Source organism: Seriola aureovittata, chromosome 7, assembly GCF_021018895.1.
Source record: "Seriola aureovittata isolate HTS-2021-v1 ecotype China chromosome 7, ASM2101889v1, whole genome shotgun sequence".
Lineage (NCBI taxonomy): Eukaryota > Metazoa > Chordata > Actinopteri > Carangiformes > Carangidae > Seriola > Seriola aureovittata.
Genome location: NC_079370.1, coordinates 21,321,095 through 21,341,685, shown reverse-complemented (window position 1 = coordinate 21,341,685; position 20,591 = coordinate 21,321,095). Strand labels below are relative to the sequence as shown.

General features: G+C 41.9%; 1 protein-coding gene across 1 annotated transcript in view; it reads right to left on the bottom strand.

Moving 5' to 3' along the window:
- znf407 (zinc finger protein 407) overlaps window positions 1–20,591 on the bottom strand; it is a 147,515-nt gene that overhangs the window by 48,523 nt on the left and 78,401 nt on the right. Inside the window, exons 6-7 of the mRNA XM_056380770.1 lie at window positions 10,703–10,869; window positions 2,084–2,167 (exon numbers count right to left, since the gene is read on the bottom strand). Coding sequence (XP_056236745.1) covers window positions 2,084–2,167; window positions 10,703–10,869 — 251 coding nt within the window. The remainder of the gene's footprint in view (window positions 1–2,083; window positions 2,168–10,702; window positions 10,870–20,591) is intronic.

Here is a 20,591-nt window from a genome sequence, read left to right as displayed (position 1 = left end):
GTTCAGAAAGTACTACAGAAATTTTCTGAAGAAAATGTAAGTGTGCTAACTACCTCGCTTGTGGAAATAAGCAGGTGCATATAAAAATGTGAATATTTTGTATATAAGATGTAGCGAAGTGTCAGTTAAAGTTGAAGCACTGAAAGAGTTTGTGTCCACTGAAGAATCGAATCACACTCACCAAAATCATTTATCTATCAGTTAGCAAGATGTGCTGAAAACTTATAAATGGATATCGAGATCAACTTCAAGTTAAAATGTCTGTAGGTTCAAGTCGGAAAATTGTGTGTCACTTTCTGGGAGTATTGTATTTTCAAATATTGTCATTTCAAATGGTGCGAGTGAGGAAGCATTTTACTGAACAGCTGCAGTGTTTAAAAGCAGCAATAAAATCTTTCTCACAGTTCTTGTAGCCACTAACGAACAGAACATTTAAGAAGTTTAAGAACATGGCATTCAATGTGCTCTTGCCAAGAATAGCATTAGTTCTGTGCGTGACAGAGGAAATATTTTAATATATTCATCAACAGCACAATGTTGTCTTTAGGAAATGTGAGAAACAACAACAGCAACCAAAATTGGCATTAGCGGTGGCCTTTAAAAACCTGTATCAGCTAAACTCTGACAAGCACAAAGTCAGACAGGGTGATCCCTTCATATTCAGCTGCATGACAGCAGATTTGAATATACAGCTAAATCAGTGGAATTGACACATGTCAACACAGGAGAGGAGGACAGAAATTGGAGGTTTCAGGGGGAAAATGGCAGAGGAACTGAGGAGCAAACAAAATGAATTATGAAAAACCTAGATGAATATTTATAACAGGATTCTTGATCCTTGGGCGCCTGCCAGACAACGGTTAAGAACAGTATTTGTTTCACTATCCCAATTTCTAAAAAAGCACTCGTTATTGACAGCCTATCTGAAAAATGCAATTTCCCTAAGCAATAGAATGACATGGTGAAATGATAACTGAAATTAAAAATCTCAGATTCAGTCAGCCATACTGGTACACATGCCTATCACTGACAGCAGCATGTCACACTGATGTGCCTCTGTGTGTGCGTGCGTGTGTGTGTGTGCGTGTGTTTGTGTGTGTGAGAGTGTGTTTCTGTCTGTGAGTGAAAGACGGCAAACATTTGCTAAAAGTGCGAGAAAAAATATTGTGGCAGTGCAGATCTTCAAGTGTCAATCACCGTCCAGGGTTATGAAGGTCCACACATACAACAGTTAGTTTGTGAGATTATTTACCACATGTGTGAAGACTCCCAGTCATTCAGGTCATGGGATCTCTTAGAGCTTTACGAAGGGAGCTGGACTTTCTTGAGGTTCTTGAAGACGTTTTACCTCGCACCCGAAAAGGATTCTTTAGTCTTAACTGACTAGTGGAGAGTTTCCGGCCTTTAACTTCTTGTGGGGTGGTTAACACTCGGCCATCATGTGAGTCGCTGGTGTCACATGAGTCATGGACTGGATAGGTGTTAAGTTGTCTGGGGAGTGATCTCAAGACTGCATTGTAAGCGGCTGATAAATAGTGTCGTAGACCACCTCCTCTGTTTAGCCATGGTTGCTCCAGTTTGAGGTAGATTCTTTTACTCCCCCTTCAAACCATCGGATCTCTCTGGCCAAAATGTTTACATTGCTGTCCCTTGTCCTTTAGATGTAGATGGACTGCAGAATCCTGACCTGAGCAGTCGGCTCTCCTGTGTTGTGTCATGCGCTTGTGAAGCGGTTGTTGTACATCGTTCTGCTTACGCTTGGGTGTTTTGTCCTTAGGGTGGACAAGTTTCTGCCTCAGAGTGTTCCTGGGCTTGAAGTGCACAGGGATTCTATGTTTGATAAAGAGTTTTTCAAATACTCCAGCAACGTAAGGAATGGCAATGTTGTTCTGTTTATTGTAGTATTCCACTCCGTCTGTTCTTTTTTTTGGTTTTGATCCCACTAGCCAGTTAGAACTGAAATGGCCTTTTAAGATGAGAGGTGAAACATCTTCAAGAACCTCAAGCAAGTCCACTTTCCATCGTGAAGATCAAAGGGATACATTTTTCGACGTCAGTTCAGGATGTGTGTTTTGTTGCTTACCCGTGTGTTGGCGCCTGTGTTTGGTGAGGGCGTGTCTTGTGCCTCCCGCAAAACCACACAGGTCACAGAGGTAAGACTTCTCTCCTGTAGAGATGGATTTAGAGAAAAGGAACAGGAAGGAGAGAGAGTTAGTGTTGTCTAGCATGGAGAAAAACATTAAAGGACCCAGAATGAGGGAGAGGAAGCAATAACCTGAGGAGACACATTTCAAAAATGTACTAACTCCAATCCAGATCTCCTTCAAGAGACCAAACTCTTTAAAGTGCAATTCTAGTTCATTGCAACTTGGATCTTATTTCTATTAAGAAACATAAGCAATCAGACAATCATAAAGATTTTCTACCACCCTGCAAGAGGAAACTAAAATAAACAGTAAAATTATTACTAGGAATGTCCGAGTCAAGATTCTTTAGATCCTGATCCTGATTCGAGCCCTTTAATTTTGGGTATCTAAATGTGTATTAAATATATATCTGATACACTGAAATAACCGCTGACAAAACTGATTGTTCATGAGATTAATGATCCAAATACTCAAGGTTGAAATAAATGAAGTTGAGCTTCAGTTACTGATATGAAGTGAAAGAAAAGCAGGATTGTGCAGCAGTGTTACGGGCTCGAGGGTCTTCCCTCACAAATGAAAAGTGCAGACTGAGAAACCCGACAACAGCCAAGTTTCATTTTGTTGCGTCTATGAATTAGTTTAACATTAGTTAGCATTAATGCTGATATGAGCTGGTGCCAGCAGTGGTTGTCATTTTAACTGGTCAGCACTGGCTAAAATTGAGAAGCCGCTACCTAAAAAACAAGCCAGGAGATGTAATGGATTTGTTAGTGACAGAGTTTAGCCAACCTCTCTGTCTGAAGTCAGAGTCGCTCACACTGGTGCATACATATCATCTTTTTTTTTTTTTTAACATTAATACATTCTAATTTTCATTTGGATATGCAGCAGAATACTTGGCTGTGGTGAAGGCGAGCATCGCTCCAGCACTGGCAGGGTGAAGTGGACAATACACATTATAGGACGGCTATTGATCGGCTTAATGTTAGCCGATACAATCCTTTAAACTATGTCCAAATCGGCCCTGATACTGATCGGATTGGTACATCTCTAATTATTACCCAAACTGTCTGTTGTAAACATCAATCACAGTTAACAGACTTTGACCTCGACCTACCATACTTGATGTAGTAAACAAAATTGTCTGTGCAATGAGTCAATGAGTTATCATTAGTGGAAGAAACAGTAGTAACAGCTGTGATAATGTAATTGTAATTGTATTAAAGCTAAACTTTCCTACAATTCAACACTGAAAGCAATGACATTCACACCTGCTTTCCTGTCACATACAGGAGGATATTTACAGTACTGAAAAACTTAATTTTAAGTCCCTCTCTGACAGTTTTAATGCTACATGAAATCAAGACAACCATGGAAAATAAAAGTATTTCTAGCTGTTCAAACTGTAAAAGGACATAAACCTTTAATATCAAGGGGCAGATCCTATTGAGCTTAATAAACTCAATTAAACTGAAATACAACATATTTATGTTTTTAATATATATTTATTGTGTTCTATATTAACCTACACATAGATGTGCATTTGTAACAAGCTTATTTTGACACATTGGGAATGTAAGTGATGTCATTTGTAATAAAATAAACTGCTACTTCTGGTTTCATTCACACGAGTATGTGAAGCTACACAATTCCTGACATTTGCCTTGTTTCTGTTGTTTTCCTTCTGTCTGCCTCGGCTAAATATAGCTCAGCGCAATTAATCCGTCTGTAATACTTTTTAATTTTAAAGCTGCATCAACATTAATCAAAAACAAATAGTAAAATTGCAATCTCGAATATCATGGTGTGGTAATAAGTGAAAGGTTATTGAAGATTTATAAATCCTTTCAGAGGAAAAAAAGCCTGGTGGGGGAAGGAATGAGAGATACTTTCTTAACTCAGAACAACTGCTGAGGTGCCTGTGAGCAAAATCTGAGGGTGCAAGCAAAGACAAAGGAGGAATATTGAGTTAGTGGATGAGGAGAAATGTGTAGAGGATGAGAAAGGCAGAAATCGAGAAAAGAAAAAGACAGACTGAACAGATGAGCAGCGGGTCTAGTTGGCTAACAGATGAGCCAAGCAGAAGTCACAGATCACTAGTGTATATCCATCAGAGCTCTCACAGCTAACTAATTCCTCCAATCAGATGGATCCGTGTAAATATGTCAAATGGGGGACGGGAAATTGCCAGTGTGGTTTATTGACTGTGATAAAATCTGAAAAGCACCGCTGAACATAATTACATACTTGTCAGAGCCATAAAAATTAGCTTTATTATCAATGGGATGGTTTTGTACAACTTCATTTAGGGGCGATGCCTTCCAGATGGGGAGTGTGGAGAGCTTTTTTACACTCCTCCTCTCTTCCCTGCATCTGGCTCTGTCATTAACAGCATGATGGTCTCTCTCTCTCTCTTTCTCTATCTCTACCTCTCTCTCTCCCTCTGCCTTTGCACACAGGCAGTCACACACTCCTGCACACACACATGCACAACATTTGTGATAAGACTCACTCAGGGAAATGCATGTACATGCACTCACAAACACATTTATCAAATGGACACAGATGTGCATGCAAATCTACACACACACACCCACACACACACACACACACACAAAGATGCAGATATCCCGACATAAATCAAAACTGCATGTGGTGTGCTAAATGTACATGTTATGTACCAGCACATGTATGGAGATACTGTAGGTGTCACACGTGTCTAACATAAAGACGCAGGCTGCATGTATGATTTACATCACCAAACTATTCATACAAATGCTGATATTAAACTGCAGCTCTCGCCACACACTGATAACACATTTGGGTTACTCTTCCAGCTGGGCCTCAGCAGTGCTCTGCTCCTCTTCTGCACAGATAGCAGCTTTCACCGAGTCCGCAGAGACAGAGCAGCCTCAAGTTTCCTCTGTTATACCCATTTAAAGCCACTCAACTGTGAGAAGAGTTTTAATGCAGTGCCACTTAAAAGGGAGAAAAACAGCCTTGAAAAGGTGCAGTTGTAGGCCGATTCATACAGGTCCCCTTTCCAATCCCAGTGTGGATGGCCTTTAACGGAACAATGTTTTCATATTAATAAATGCCCATTTTGTTACTTTATGAAATCACCACTTTGCATGTATTGTTCTAAAAAAAATGATATCTGATGTTTCTGGAAAAGACAAAGTGTCACAGAATCTGAAAATGTGCTACTATGAGTAAAATTGTTTGTATTTTTGGTGCAACAGTGCTGTATTTTGTGTAGATTACATGGAAAAACTGGGTAGTATGAACTTTCATAGTGAATTGTGGAAAGCAGAAATAGTGTGGCAATGAGCAGTTAGTACTAATAATGGAAACAAAAGAAACAAATAAAATGGATGTTTTATATTCCCTAAAACTTGGTTTCAAGTCTTAAGTATTTCTCAATAACATTAAATATTTTTAATTATATAAGCAACAATCAAAGTTTATCAAACTTTTCAGTTTAACAGCCTCAGCTAGAAACTTATAACTGTCACCATCATACAAAAATATATCATGCAAAGTATCCAGAGCTGTTAATTTTGTGTTCATGTAGAAGTCCATTGCCCACAGAGACAAACAGGTTTGATGCAAAAACAAAGAGAAAAAGTCTTTATTCCTGTAGCTGTAAACTCCAGATGAGTTACTAAGCATCTAGTCAGACCTTTTCTCCTCATCAGAAAAAACAGCGCCGGTCCATCCTCCTCTCCCCTCCTACCTCCCCTCCCTCTCTCATTACGCCCAACGCTACAAGACCCCACCACAGAAAAATCCATAGCTATCGATCCCTACGCCCAGCCGCGGTCGCCACAATTATTCTTGAGGAGGAAACGCAGGCGATAAATTACATATGTGCTTTTCATCTGCTGTTCTGTGGCGGTGAGCCCTCTGAGGATCGGTGTGGGGACGGCGAGGTGGGGTAGATACGAGAGTGACATGCTGCTGTCAACACCAGAGGATCTGGCTGACTAATACAGCATGGACACCCCCCCCACCCCACCCCACCCCCCCCCCAATCCGCAACACAACTTTAAATTGACTACATTCATCCCTGATTCACCTTAACCCTTTTGTCTGTACATAAATAAAACTTAACCTTTACCTTCAACTTTATTCCAACATAATAGTCACCCTAAAACCACATCCTTATCTCTTAGTCTTACTCTACCCTAAACTCAATCCTGCCTCTAAACCCTCAAACATCAAATCTCAGCTGTTCAATTGCAGAGGTGAAGGCAAGACACACAAAGTTGCAGAGAACCACAAATCAAGCTGTAGGTCACAATCATCCGCTTAAAAGCATACACAACCCAGTGTACCTGAAGTCTAGCACCTGACACAAAAATTTCCTGCTAATGTGTCTGCACTGAGAGCCCTTAAACTTCTTGGCTATTTGAATATTGGCTTATCACTCCTTCTCCTTTGCTCCCATGATACACCTCCACCCTCCATCCGTTACTGGAATTAAATATGCCTTATTGCGAGACAATAAAAGATCTTTGAAGTCAAAATATACAACCTTTTCTTTGCATGTGCGTGAATATATATATATATATGTATGTATATGTGTGTGTGTGTTTTAAATAACCCCGGAGGAGTCTGCATGCAGCTATAATTGCCTCCCTCATTAGTTATGTTTTAGCAGGAGCGGATGGGAGGGCAATTAATTTTACCGCTTAATTTTTGACACAGAATCCGCTGCTGTATTGATGTGCTCGCCATTTTGGGTCTCATTTTTCAGGGAAATTAATTGACAAAGTGCGAAGATTTATCAGCATATCGCCAGATTAAGCGACAAACTGAAGCAATGAGGAAATCAATTGTGGCCCTGTCGCTGTGTTCAACCCCCCCTCCCCACAACGCCCAAGAGCCTGGGAAAGCTGGGTGGGTCAGATGCAGTGCACTTATTTATTTATTTGAGTCGCTCATTCATCAGCCGTTACAAATGACCCTGGCGGCTGACGACCACTGAATCCCCCACCCCTGCCCTCCTCCCCCTCCCTCAGACACGACTGGTGTGTGAGGAGAGAGTGATTAACATAAAAAACACACAAATCAGAGAGGAACAATGAATCCGGTTAGAGGCAGGAGAAGGAGAGCAGAGGTGTTAACTTTTTTTTTCTTTTCTTGGGGAGGGGGACTCTGCATGTCACAATCAGTGACTCTAACCACAGGATGATGAAATTAAACATTTTCTTTTAGGGACTCCTTACTCTTGGCAGTTGGTTTGGCCCAGTGTAGTAGCAATGCAAAGTACATTTATTTATTGATGCTTTTGTCGTTATCAAGTGTTTATTGCTGAAATGAACATTTGCTATGCCCTGCCCCCCCTTAGTTATAGTTGTTATTCCTAACACTCTTTCTCACATGCTGCACACACAGTTTACATAATAATAATGGGGCAGATTTACCATGCAACACCTTTAGTAAACTTTGAAACAATGGATTACAAAAATTTCTTGAAAAAAAATACCTGGTCCTCAGATAGAGGTAGAAAAATGCTAGCCTAATTTGCTAGCTATTTTAGCTTAATTTGCTAGCTAGCTAAGCATTTAAACCAACAACCTTTCATTTGCCAGAGAAGATGACAATGATCCCGCACATATTTTAACATCTGTAGCTAGCGAGCTAGCACATTACGCTGACTGTTAGCTAAGTCCATTTACTCAAGTACTGTACTATAGTAGTATTTCATTTTTAATGGAGTATACAGTATGTATCGTGTAGTATTGCATCTTTTAATTGTAAATTATCTGGAATACTTTCTTCACCACGGCTTAAGGGGTCTTTAACATGCACTTGCTGGCAATATACAAAAAATAGACATCACTATCCAAACTCTTAATACACAGTATCACTCTTACTGCAGTCCCATACACACCCCTTCAAAATGCAGAGCCTGTTTGGGTCGAGGTTTAGGTGAAATATAAATGTTACAGCTGTATTTTTTGGTCCATTGTTCATAATGTTTACATTGCATCTACACAATTCATGCATGTACAGTACATGTTTCTGTGATTGTAGTTTCCTAACTTCTTCATACATTGTCTCAGTGCTCAGCCTGTGCTGAATCTGTATCATAGTGTTTCAGCGTGAGATCATAACATCAACTGCTGTTGCGAGAAATGTTATTTTAAGAGATTATAAACCAAGTACACACACTTGACAAAAAGGCAAATCAGTCAAAACTTGCCACTGTGATGAAGTTCTTGAGTTTTTCTTCACCAAGAGACTTTGAATTTTTACAGTTCCAGCTAATGAGCTAGATATGTATATCATTACACTCAGCTCCAGTACAAATTCCCCAGTTAGTCATCGTCCTGTAACCCTTCACGCAACCCCCCCCCACCCACCACCACACGTACTGTAACTCTCATCTCTTCCATTACTGACTGCTCTGTTCCCAGGACAGATTGGTTAAACTTTTAAATCTCCTACTTATTTGTTAGTATTGCATCTTAAAGCCATGAAGGAGCCGATTTACAACCTTTAAACAAATCACACATATGGAGATAATATTTCAGTGTGTCAGGTTGGCTGCTGGAATGTGATTGCAATGATTGTATAGCTGTAGCTAACAGTCTAGCCCTGCACCAATTACAACTGGCAAAGGAATGCCAGAGGTCAGAGCAGAGCAAATTGTGTTAGCTTTTTTGGGTCTTGCTAATCAAGTCAGGTCTTGTCGCTCATGAAAATGAGGTTGTTTCAGGTTCAATCTTAATTCTCCCATTTTCATACGTTCATACTTGGTCACCCTTGATCTTTCCAGCTCTCTTATTCAATCACTTTCTTTTTTCCATCTTAATCACTTCACTCACTCTCTTCAAGCCTGTCTTTTCCCCTGCCAAACTCACAAAGACACATACGCCGCCACCGCCACCACCGCCACCACCGCCACCACCACCACCACCGCCACCGCCACCACCACCACCACCGCCACCACAGCACCCCATGCCTCTCCAGGTGACAGTTAGGTGACAGCGTGACACCAGCCGCCTGATGGGGAATGATGAGGGCTGGAAACAAATGAAAATAAAACGTCTAATTATGTCAGAGGTGCCTTGACGTTACATCACTGTTAAAACACATTTAAAATAACATTCACCAAGTCTTACACTCACACGCGCACACACATACACACACGCGCACACACAGACACACACAGCAGGCACCCGTGACGGATGGAGGGCTCTCCTGCAAGCGCTCAGTCAGGCTGTCAGGCCACTGGCTGCTGCTGCTTCTGTCATTGACTTAAAAGGGCATCAAGGAGCTGTGTGTGGGACATTACTGAGGCCGAGGGGAAACTGCTGGGCTGCAGCATAAAGACACTTTCAAAGAGGCTGACTTGGGCTCCTATCGAGGGGCTATTATTCAAGACAGTATCCTCCCACCGCCCACCGCACCATCTGTCTATCCAAAGTTTTTAGAAAGTAAAAAAAACACGACTCAGAACAGTCATACAGTGTACTCTACTGTACTTGGAGAAATGAAAAGGGAGGCAGGAAGGTATCAGGAAGAAAAGGCACTGCATATAAAAAAAAAAAACACATAATGAAAATACCCACTGAATTCAAGTTTGTTGCAAGACTGTAATGTATATTCAAAAATTTGATTTAGCTAAGGTTAAAAAAGAGAATAACTAGCTTTGCCTTCTGCATTGCTAGTTGCATTAATGATGCACATATTTTAGTTTTAAAGAAACTAAACCTCCCTTTTGAAACATAATAGCTATGAATTATCTTTTTTGTGATGGTTCTCTTCTTTGATCAAAGGTGGGAGACAAATTATATGGGTGGTTCACACACCAAAATCCATGTGGGAAAAAAACCCTCCTGAGGATCAGATGGATTTGATGAACACACACTTAGTGACCAGATGGATTTTGGAGAAAATACACGTGACAATCACTTTGAATTGGGGAATACACACTACCTCAATACCCACACTCAGCAACACTGCAAGTGTGAAGAATGGCAAGAAAACAAAAACAAACATGAAATTCAAACATTGTTTTGGTGTTTTCCTTCTCCCTTTGGCTACTCACTGTCTCTATTCAAATATAATTGGCTGATGTAACATCATATAATAGTGATGGTCCTATTGGGATCTGGAGGTAAGAGTTTAACCATCTAACAAGAGTGTCTCCAAAACCGCCAAGAACCGGTTCTCGACTTTCTCTGGATGTTGAAAATCAGTACAGATGGACAAGTCATGGCTATTATCGGCCAAAAACGTGTGTATATTTATTCCAAACAAAGCTGTGAAGATTCATAATTAATGTGAGATTTTCACAGTTAACACACAAACTTAATTTTGTTGAATAGTCTACAGCTATAGAGGAATGAAAAAGTACATTTTGTCTGATCCAAGTTTAGTGTTTCTTGATAAATAACCCTTTGTCCCCCGCACACAAAAACAGTGATCGTCTGTAAAAAGCTAATAATATGAATTTTGCACTTTAGAGCAAGTTACTGTGCTGATGTAGGTGTAGAGCAGTAATGGTTCATGGTGGAGGTTGCTAGCTTTCAGTGTCTCACCAGTGTGTGTCCTGTAGTGGTCCTTCATGGCTGACAGGTTGAGGAAGGCGTAGTGGCAGGACGGCCAGGCACACTTATACGGTTTCTCCCCACTGTGCAGTTTCATGTGGTTGTTTAGGGCCCATTTTTCACTGAAGGAGCGTTCACACAACTCACATTCAAACTTCCTGCAGGAGAAGAAGAGAGGCAGAGGGGAATGAGGAGGAGGAGGAGGGAAAAAAACGAAGAGTTATTTACTGATCCCAAAGCTGACATAAAACGCTAGAAAATCTACTCTGTGAGAAAGGAAATGGAGGTTGCTGGGTACTCGCACTCACACCCACAGAGCACAGGGCTGGATGATTGCGCGCTGTACATCTACGCCCCCACTCACACTCTCTCACACACACACTCTCTCACACTCACACACACACACACACACACACACACACACACACACACACACACACACACACACACACACAGAATGCAGTTGGCTGCTGGTGTGTCATGTCTGTATAAGCAGGCATTGATTTTTCTGTCCTGGCCTGCCACCTCCACCATTTATTCTCTGCTTTGCACCAGGGCCCAGAGGACTAGAGAAATTCTGTTACAGTCCACACACACATACACACGCACATACACACCCGCAGGGCCAGTGGGGAGAATAGAGTTCACCTGTCCAGCGTCCCTGACCACTTAGCCAGGGCTAAATGAACAGTTAGCAACATTTTACCTCCTGTTTCTCTCTTAAGGCTCCTGCACCAGATCTTCTCTCCATCTCAACTTCTCTACAAACATGTCATTTGTATTTCTGTTCACATCATTAGTATCAGCGCTCACTCTGCTTCAGATAGTCAGTATCAATCTAATAAATGCAAAAGCGTTATTTGTCCTGCGTGGTGTGTGTCATTTTGTTGTCTGGTGCCAAATGCCTCTTTTTAGAATCAGAGCAAAAATGTGAATATGCATGCCGCTCTTCCTTTACGCTGGACATCTGTCTATTCTTAATGCCGACGCCTACGACGCAACAAAAGCTGTCTTTTTTTTTTTTTTTTTTAATCTATGTGTAGGATGTTTGCACCTATATTCATCTGCTGTGTTATTAGGCTTCAAGAGACACACAGAAGTAAAAACAATAGAAAAAGCCTGTGCTTGAATTAATCTTTACCCCCGCGCTATAATTTAGGCGCAGAATGACTAATGTGCGAGTCATAAACAAATGAAGTCGGGTTTTGGGGAGCATTCGTCTTGCAGCGAGGGCCATGTTATTTTAGGGAGGGCGGCTGTCTTTAAGTCCTGATTGTGTCGCTTAATCCCCGTGGTATCTGTTTCATAGCGAGCAGCATGACACTCACCTGAACAAATAATGACTCCAAGCAGCATGTAGCATGTGTCTGAATCAATAATTCAAACTCATACATCTTCCTTACTGGAAGGAGGGGGGTTGGGGGGTTGGGGGGGAGAAAGGAGGGAATTAAAGATGGGGAGGTGGAGAGAGGGAAGGATGGAGAGGAAAACGTGTCCTGGCTTCCATATCAATTTATATGTTCCATAAAGATAAATCTAAATGTGATATGGATGTCGTCCCCAACTAGTTGAGAAGACATTTTAAGCTCACTTACCAGGAAGAAAGGAGCAGCTTTAAAATGGCGCCTTTATCACCTGGCTCTAAGCTCAAATGCATATTTAAACATCCCTGTTTTCCTCTCGTTCTCATCAACTGACTTGGCAGAGACTTTATTTGACCAACAGATGTAAGTCTGCATCTGTATTTCCTTCCCTTTCCTTCCTCCCCGCGGTATTTATAGAACAGCTTGTCGCCCATGCCACCGTGGGAGAGGTAAATAAGATGAGTGAAGAGATGCTATCTTTTATTGTAAGCATTATGCACAACACTCCTGCTTTATGAGCTAAACGGGCCATTGTTTATCACGGGGCGTAATCGCAAAGGCAGGCAGGCAGGCAGGCAGGCCTTGACGTGGGCACACGGCATGCTGGGATGGAGGAAAAACGAGAGAAAAAGGGAAGGCAGGAGGAGAGAAGATGGAGGAGTCAGGGCTGGCAGAGTTGACTATCAGTGGGGGTTTTGTAAGGATGAGAGGAGGGTTTGCGTCTGTTTTTATGGGATCAGATGGAGCACTTTGATCTTGTCCCTGCATGTCAGATCCCGTCACGATCCACCGTCCCGCCCATACATATGCATACTGCCTCTAAACAGCCAGGCACCATGCAAAACACACCAAAGGTAGGAGGTAGCGGGGTAGAGAGAGCGAGAGAGAGAGAGCGAGAGAGAGAGAGAGAGAAAGAAGGAGAGAGTTAATGTGCTTGTATGTGCATGTGTGTGAAGGAGGAAGGAAGGGAAAGATGGAGAGACAGAAGTAAGAGACAGGGAGGTCTGCCAATTTAAATTTGAAGACTTTTTATTATGCTTCGGAGAACTGAATTTAAAACCCAACAAAACAACCAAAATAAATCCAGAAAATGCTGCCAAAGTAACCAATTTAAGATTCAACATAGCTGGAGAAAGTTCTGCAATTCTTAACAGGGAATTTAAGGTTTGAAAGTATACGGTGTGTCTATGGCTCTGGTGTCTAAAAGAAAATAATCACCAATCTGCTGAATATCAATCTTTTGTGATTATGAAAATAGATGCATTAGTAATGTACAGTTTATATATGTAGAACAGGATAGTTGTGTACACAGCCACAAAACCTCAGTGGGAGAGGAACTGGGTATAAGAGAAATCAACGAGGACACAAAGGAAAGGAACCTACACACTGGAATCAAAGATATATTAGCAACACTTTGATCTGACACGGGTCTGCATCACTCTTCCTCCTCTCAATACCCACGCGAGGGACATGACATTCACTGGATAAATAACGAAATGATCAGTGACATCATACAGTGGCATTCATCTGTGCTTGAAATTAATTTGAACAAGTTTAAAAAAAAAGCAAACACCTACAATAGATGTCTCACACTATTTTTTATATAAATATCTAAATTGATTTGTTTGTGAATCTACTAGGTGATTAGCAGAAATATATCTGCAACTATTTTCTCAGTCCATGAATCATTTCTCAAAAAAAAAAAAGAAAAATGGGAGGATTCGCTGCTTTTTACTCTTTTATATGATTGTAAACTGAACACATTTGGATGCGGCACTGAGACTTTTAAAGTAGCTCCCCTGGGCTCTGAGAAGTGTGATGGCACGTTTTTCACATTTCATACACTAAATGATTAATCAGTTAATCAAGGTAATAATCAGCACATGAATTGATAATGACAACAATCATTAATTGCAGCCCTAGTTAAATTCATCCCTCATTTCCCCCGAAGACACCTGTGTTGGGTCAAAACATTGCTAATAAAACTTAAGGGAGCCGTGATCCCAGTGTGTAGGTCCTTTTTCCATTGTATCTGAGTGAGGAGATGATATTTAAATCAGTGCTCTATTTAAGGCGTTTGAGCTCCCTTGTGTTAATTAACTGCACACTAGAAAGGCCAAACCACAGTTGAATGATAATTGTAGTAAATTACATAATCACATACTGTATATAAACATAAACATACACTCTTAAAATGCAAGGAAACATCATTCAGAATTACACTTCTGATCCTGCATTGGGTGCTCCTTCAATTTGTCACATTTCTGTCAAGATCTGAACAGCTAGAGGCCACAGCAGGAATAAACATCTGTAACTGAGAGCAAGTACTACGTCCAGTCATTATCTCTCTGCTTTTCTTCCTGCATCTCTACATCTCCTCCCTCTTTTTACTCCTCCCTCTCTTTTTCCTTCTGATCACGAAGCAAAGCGACATGATTGACACCCAGTGCAGATTTATTCAAAGACCCAGGTGGGCCTCTTGCCTGTACGTTCACAGAGCTGCATGGTACTGTGTCTATACTGTCGCTCATTACCATATCTATACTGTGGTGTGATCCTGTCATCAGTTCACTTATATAGGGCTACTGTCAGAACATCACAGGCCACACTGGCCTGAATTGTGATATAAATCCCTCATGAGGAGTTACTGTACTTCTAACAGGAGGTTGGAAAGAAAGACCTGACTCATTACCACACACTCACTGTCACCCCCAAGTGGTGAGGTGGTGCTTGTTGAGGGGGGACCGTACAGAGTGTGTTTGGTGTAAACTATAATCATGTGCTCTGGATAAAAACTAAATAACAGTGTGTTAAAAATAGGTCAGTTTGTATGATTAAGAGCAAAAATCCACACTTCACTGCAGCAGACAAAAAAAAAAAACATCTGAAGCTCACTGACGTTGTCATAGCTTAGGGCCGAACAGACACCACCGCTCCTCCTGACTTCGGTTTTATGCTGTGGAGCATCACTCTAATCAATGGGCATGTAAACAAAGAGCATTTTTTTAATTGACTGAATTACTTGTGTTTGTCTTTTTGGACAACTAAGAATTCCTTCTCTGTTTTTTTTTGTTTTTGTTGTGCTGGCCGGTCGGTGTGAGAGGAAATAATCCGCCGATGCTCTCACGCTGCAATACAAAGACAGAAAGAGAGAGAGAGGCCGACTCTCGCCTCAAGCCAAACTGACACAAACAGACAACTTCAAAGTGAAGACTGTTGTTTATTTGGCGAAGGGAAAAGGGGGGAGCGAGGGGGGGGAAAAAGAGAGAAAATTTATCTGATATGCAACTGTCAGGAGAGCATTTTCACATGCAAAATAGCGAGTGAGTGAGAGAGATTACCTAGAGGGAGGAACATGACAGCATTCACTAGGGTCAGGATGGATCATCATCTTCAGCCCCCTCCTCCTCCCTCATCTCCCTCTTTCTCCCTCCATCGCTCTATCTTTATCTCTCTTGCTCTCTGTTTCCCTCCCTCCTTCCTTCCGTTTTCCCCTCCTCTGCCTTTCCCTCTCATCCTGTTTTCAGACTCCATCACTCTGCACTTCGACAACCCGGCAGCTTAAATCCAGACTAAATTAGCTGAATGAAGATTAAATCATTTGGCCCTGAGCTCTCCAAGATATTGGGAGGAAGACTGAGTAAGCCTTAAATGGTGTCTGACTGGGTTCGGACCTATATACGTGTCTGAGGAGAGGCTCTTCCTTCAATGGCAGTCAATTGAAACCTGATTAGAGGGGGGTGTTGGGTAAAAAATGGGGAAAAGATTAAATTTCTGGGACAACTGTTTCCTAAGTAAGGGCACTGGCTTCGTTATTTTTCGTTTGCGTGCACAATGTCGACCGACGACAGGCTTATTCCAAGGCTAAGATATCGAACTGGGCAACATCATCGCTCACGCCGCTTAGGAGAAATGCTTTAGAAAGCGCTGTAGTCATTGTGGTCTGTGGGTACTCAAATCAGTTTCCTGGACGATGCTAGTTTAACATTTAAATGAACAAAGACAACAATCTGTGGCCTGCTGCAGCAGACGCAACAACAGTACAAACTCTGCCGGAGCAGAATCTCATAAGAACAAGTCCAAGAATTATCCCAGCAGAAGGGCATTTTAAAGTGAAATATCTATCGAGTCATATCATACTGAGACCTGCAGGAGTGTACAGCCAGCATGTCACACAAAACAACAACTAAAACCTCCATGAAGAGGCCACATGTGTCTGCAGAGTATTGTAGATGAACCTCCTCTGAGAGGACTGCTGCTGCATATGACTGCAATATAAACAACTGCACACAACAGAGATGCTACTGCTGATTTATGTTTACCTTCAATCCCGGGAGAAAGAGGAGGAGGAGGAGGAGGAGGAGAGGGAAAAAAGATAATGAAATAAATAATAAAAGACCAGGCCCATCAGATAAGCTCCTGTTTATCCCGCTGTAGGGCAAATACAAATTGTCAATTTAATGAACACGGTGGACGTGATGAAAGCGGGGTGAAGGAGCCTCCTGCCTGACAAACAATCAGGAAATGTTATCTTAATATTGTTGCGCTGTTATTCAGCCCATAACTTAGGGGGTGGGGAGAGGCCACAAGGAGAAGGAGGTGGCATGGAGGGAGAGGGGAGTGAAGGGGGAGCAGGGAGGCACAAAGGCCATGTCCCTCTGTGGTGGCCCTGTTATTGCCTGTTTTTATTATGAGCCATAGCTCAACAGTCCCAAACACACAAACCTAAATGTGACTCTGTACGCACAACACAAAGACACACCCCTGTGCACACACAACCTTAAATTACAAGAAGTCTCTTTTTTTTGCAAGAGAATGAAACAACATGATTCTGAACAAAACACCCAGGACCCCAAAATGATCTCTTTCTCTGCGTGTACGCATGTAGTGTTTTGTGATGATCTTGTTATGAAACTCAGTTAATTTAAAAGCGCAATAGGTTTTACAGATTTCAGACTATTAATGAAAATGTTTCAACTGAAACACTGCAAATCAAGAGCTCCAAAAAGCTTCTTGCTCAAATTAGCAGCTGCTGAAAAGTACTGGAAATCTGATTTGTGTGACAGGGTTCGGTCAAAGGCCTTTACTCAACCCCCCGCCCATCCTCTAACCGGCACTTTAAAAAGTGTCCAGATGCTTCACAGCTCAAAGTTTTTTTTTTTTGTAAGTCTTGAATTTAAAGCATCGCAACCTGAGCAGCCACCAAAATTAACTATTATCTCCATATTTATATATTGCCGGCACTAAATTGCGTCGGGAAGAATTACTATCAATATGAATATCTGCAACAATAACTCAGCCGCAGTGCTGAGGACAGGATGCTCTTTATCAGGCTTCTGATAGGCCTTAAATACAGCACAAGGCAGCCATATCAGAGCTTTTTCTCTCTAATATCAGGCCGCATTAGCACCTCGTAAATCAAATTACACTCCTAGAATTTCATTAGGCTCACCTGCCAGCGCTGCTGTGCTGCAGAAATATTTATGTTTTTATGCTGCAATTGTGTGCTCTCAGGTACACAAAAGGGAATGAAGGGGGGGCTGAGAGGGAAAAAAATGGGTGATAAACCTAATTATCTTTTAAGAATACAGAGAAAATGTGTCATAAATTGTGGCGATCCTGAGGAGAGCTGGCGTTTCAGAAGCCTGTGGGGCTGAGAGTTGGGGGACAAGTCTGCTCCACTGTTTACCATCTTTAACCGGGGCTAGACTCCTGCAATCCAATTAGCAGCTTCCCCAAATTCGCTCTAAACAGAAATCAAACAGGATGATGTATGACGCCGATCAGCGGGCCCTCAACAACAAGTTAATCCAATAAAGCGAAAAAAGCAAGACTGCTAATAGTGCAAATACTTGTTCAAACTGGATCCAAATGTTATGATAGGAGTCTGTCTTTGTTATTTAATTACCTCAAAAGAAGTTCACATTTCCATTTGTTTATTTGCTGTTGTTGTTTGTTAGATTATATTATCTGCATCATAAGCATCTCTGGTAGTGATTGCTGAATGTGAGCCGAGGCTTGGGGGTGGGGTGGGGGTGTGGGGGGTGGTGGTGGTGGAGGTGGCCGTGGGAAGGGGAACGCCGACATTCCCTGTTCTATTTTGTTCCCCATCTGGAGCGGCTGGGGTCTGGACGGCTCTGTGTCTGGATATGGATTTTGATTAGACACAAAGGGAAATGACTGAGCCAGTGACCGTAACGACAGCCACTTAATAAAAGGTACAGTCTATACATCAAAGAGCATCTAGCTGTAAATCATTCGGCCCTGTAATGACATGCATCCCCGTCCCATTACTGAGCCCCTAACAGGCCACTCATATTTACTCTCTGGGTCCCAATATCATTTTAGAATAATGAGCTATGTCCCTTATCTAATTAACAGGGGCCTAGGTTCATTTGTTTGTTTTTTTTTCCTCCTCTCTCCCTCACTGAATTTAGGATGCTGGCACATTGGTTTAACTCACAAATATTTAGCAAATTTGCTGTGGTATGACCGGTAAAATTATAACACTGATAGGGTGGTTGTGACTATTGTTGTATGTTGTGCGTAATTGCTGTATGTTACAACTGGAGGCTGTTTATCCAGGCTTTTGTGTGTGTGTGTGTGTGTGTGTGTGTGTGTGTGTGTGTGTGTGTGTGTGTGTGTGCATGTTTGTGTGTATGTGGGTGTGTGTGCTCCACTGGGCAGAAGTAAAAGACCGGGTCCATTCTCTCTCTTATTACTGAAATTGTAATTCAATGATCACCTTAGATCACACACGTGCCATAAATCAGATAGGCTTGACAGAGGATGAAAAATTGTATTAATAATGTGAAACTTATTATACAGTCCCAAATGCTCCCTTGATAAATGACATTGTTTGGGCCTGACAATGATTGCATTTAAAACATTATTTCTGTTTTGTGCTGGTGTGTGTGTATGTGTGTGCGCACTGCTGGACACTGCAGCAGTGGTTTGCAGGGTGGGGAAGACAGAGGTGGGGTCCCCGAGCTTCATAAAATATTCAAGATGTTTCCCACCCTTCTCTCTGGAGTCAGTGGGCAGGCGATGGCCGTGGCAGTAAGGATATAAAATCTGTGTGTGTGTGTGTGTGTGTGTGTGTGTGTGTGTGTGTGCTTATATGTATGCATGTGTGGGTGTGTGTGTGCAGCCGGCACAAGTGAAATGGCTGGTGGCTCACCGCAGCGTAAACACCCAAACTCCCAGACCACAGAACGGAGTCATGCACATCTTCAAATCATAAAGCAGAGCATACGCACACTGTTATTACTGCAAATCCTAGTCAGATATTAGCAAATGTGAAAAACTGCAGAAAGGAGCTGCACGAGGCTAATCATTTATGAACAAGTCAACTATTGCCTTTTTTTTTTCTTTTTGAAAAACTGATTTGGAGGAGAGTTTATTTTTCTTCATAACTCAATTCATACCAGAATGCTAATAGAAGAAAAAGCGAGTCTAGACTCGGTTTGAGTCGGAGCCAGCAGAGACATGAAAACTCTTCAAGAAGAAAAGTATGGAAAAAGAGGTTCAATAAAAAATACTGTGTCTGCTCTCGCTCTTTCTTTGCTGCGTCATATCTGAACAAGCTGGACCAGGCAGGATTGAAACCAGTCCAGTCTGCATCCAGTAACAGTGGCCGAAGACAAACCCCCGAATATGAGCGTTGTGGAGTTTGAAAAGCCGTAAAGAGAAAAAGGATCTGGCGCAGGCCCTATTTCTTGTCACAAGGACAAACGCATTAAGTTGTAGCACGGTATTTTGCTAATGCTTTCTTATTTTCAACACCCATCTGTATGGATTAAGTGCCCTTGCTTAGTGAATAAACTGTAATGAGGGATGTTATGTATGTGGCAAAGATTGAGCCAGCAACCTCAACCTGTCTGCCAATACTGTTGTAAACTTCACATCAGAACCAACTAGAATAAAACGTCAATCTCAAATATGCTCTCACGCACTAGCAAGAAACACTGGATCAAACAAAATGTGAAGTGTGCTGTACGAGTGTTCAGAGGGGCGGAGTCAACGTTAGCAGCTTCAACATACTCAAAGTTATTAGAAACAGCTCAGAAACTTGTTCAAACATTTGCAGAAGTGTCATGTGAATTTATACAAGAAAAAAAGCAAGAATAAGAAAATGTTGCAATTGTTTTTGTAACAAGGCAGTTTGTAAAAGTAGTTCTTTTTGATTGGTACAGTAGTTGAACTTCACTCTCTACAGCTACGTGCTACTCCTATCAGCTCCAGAAAAGCTGGTATCGTGCAGCTCTGGGTTCAAGGAAAGTCTAATTAAGTTGGTGGATAGCTGCAGTCAGATCCCTGCACAGGGACGCCGAGACCCAGACTGGACTTTCCCTGTAGACTTGGCTTTCCCTGGCTGGCCCTGTCCATGTCCTCTATTTTACCCACTCCCCACAATCCCCCATCCTAGTGATCTTATTACCCCTCCACCCCCACCCCCACTCTCCCTTCTCTTTTCCTTGCAAATGACCATGATGGGAGGCCATTCATCTCACTCC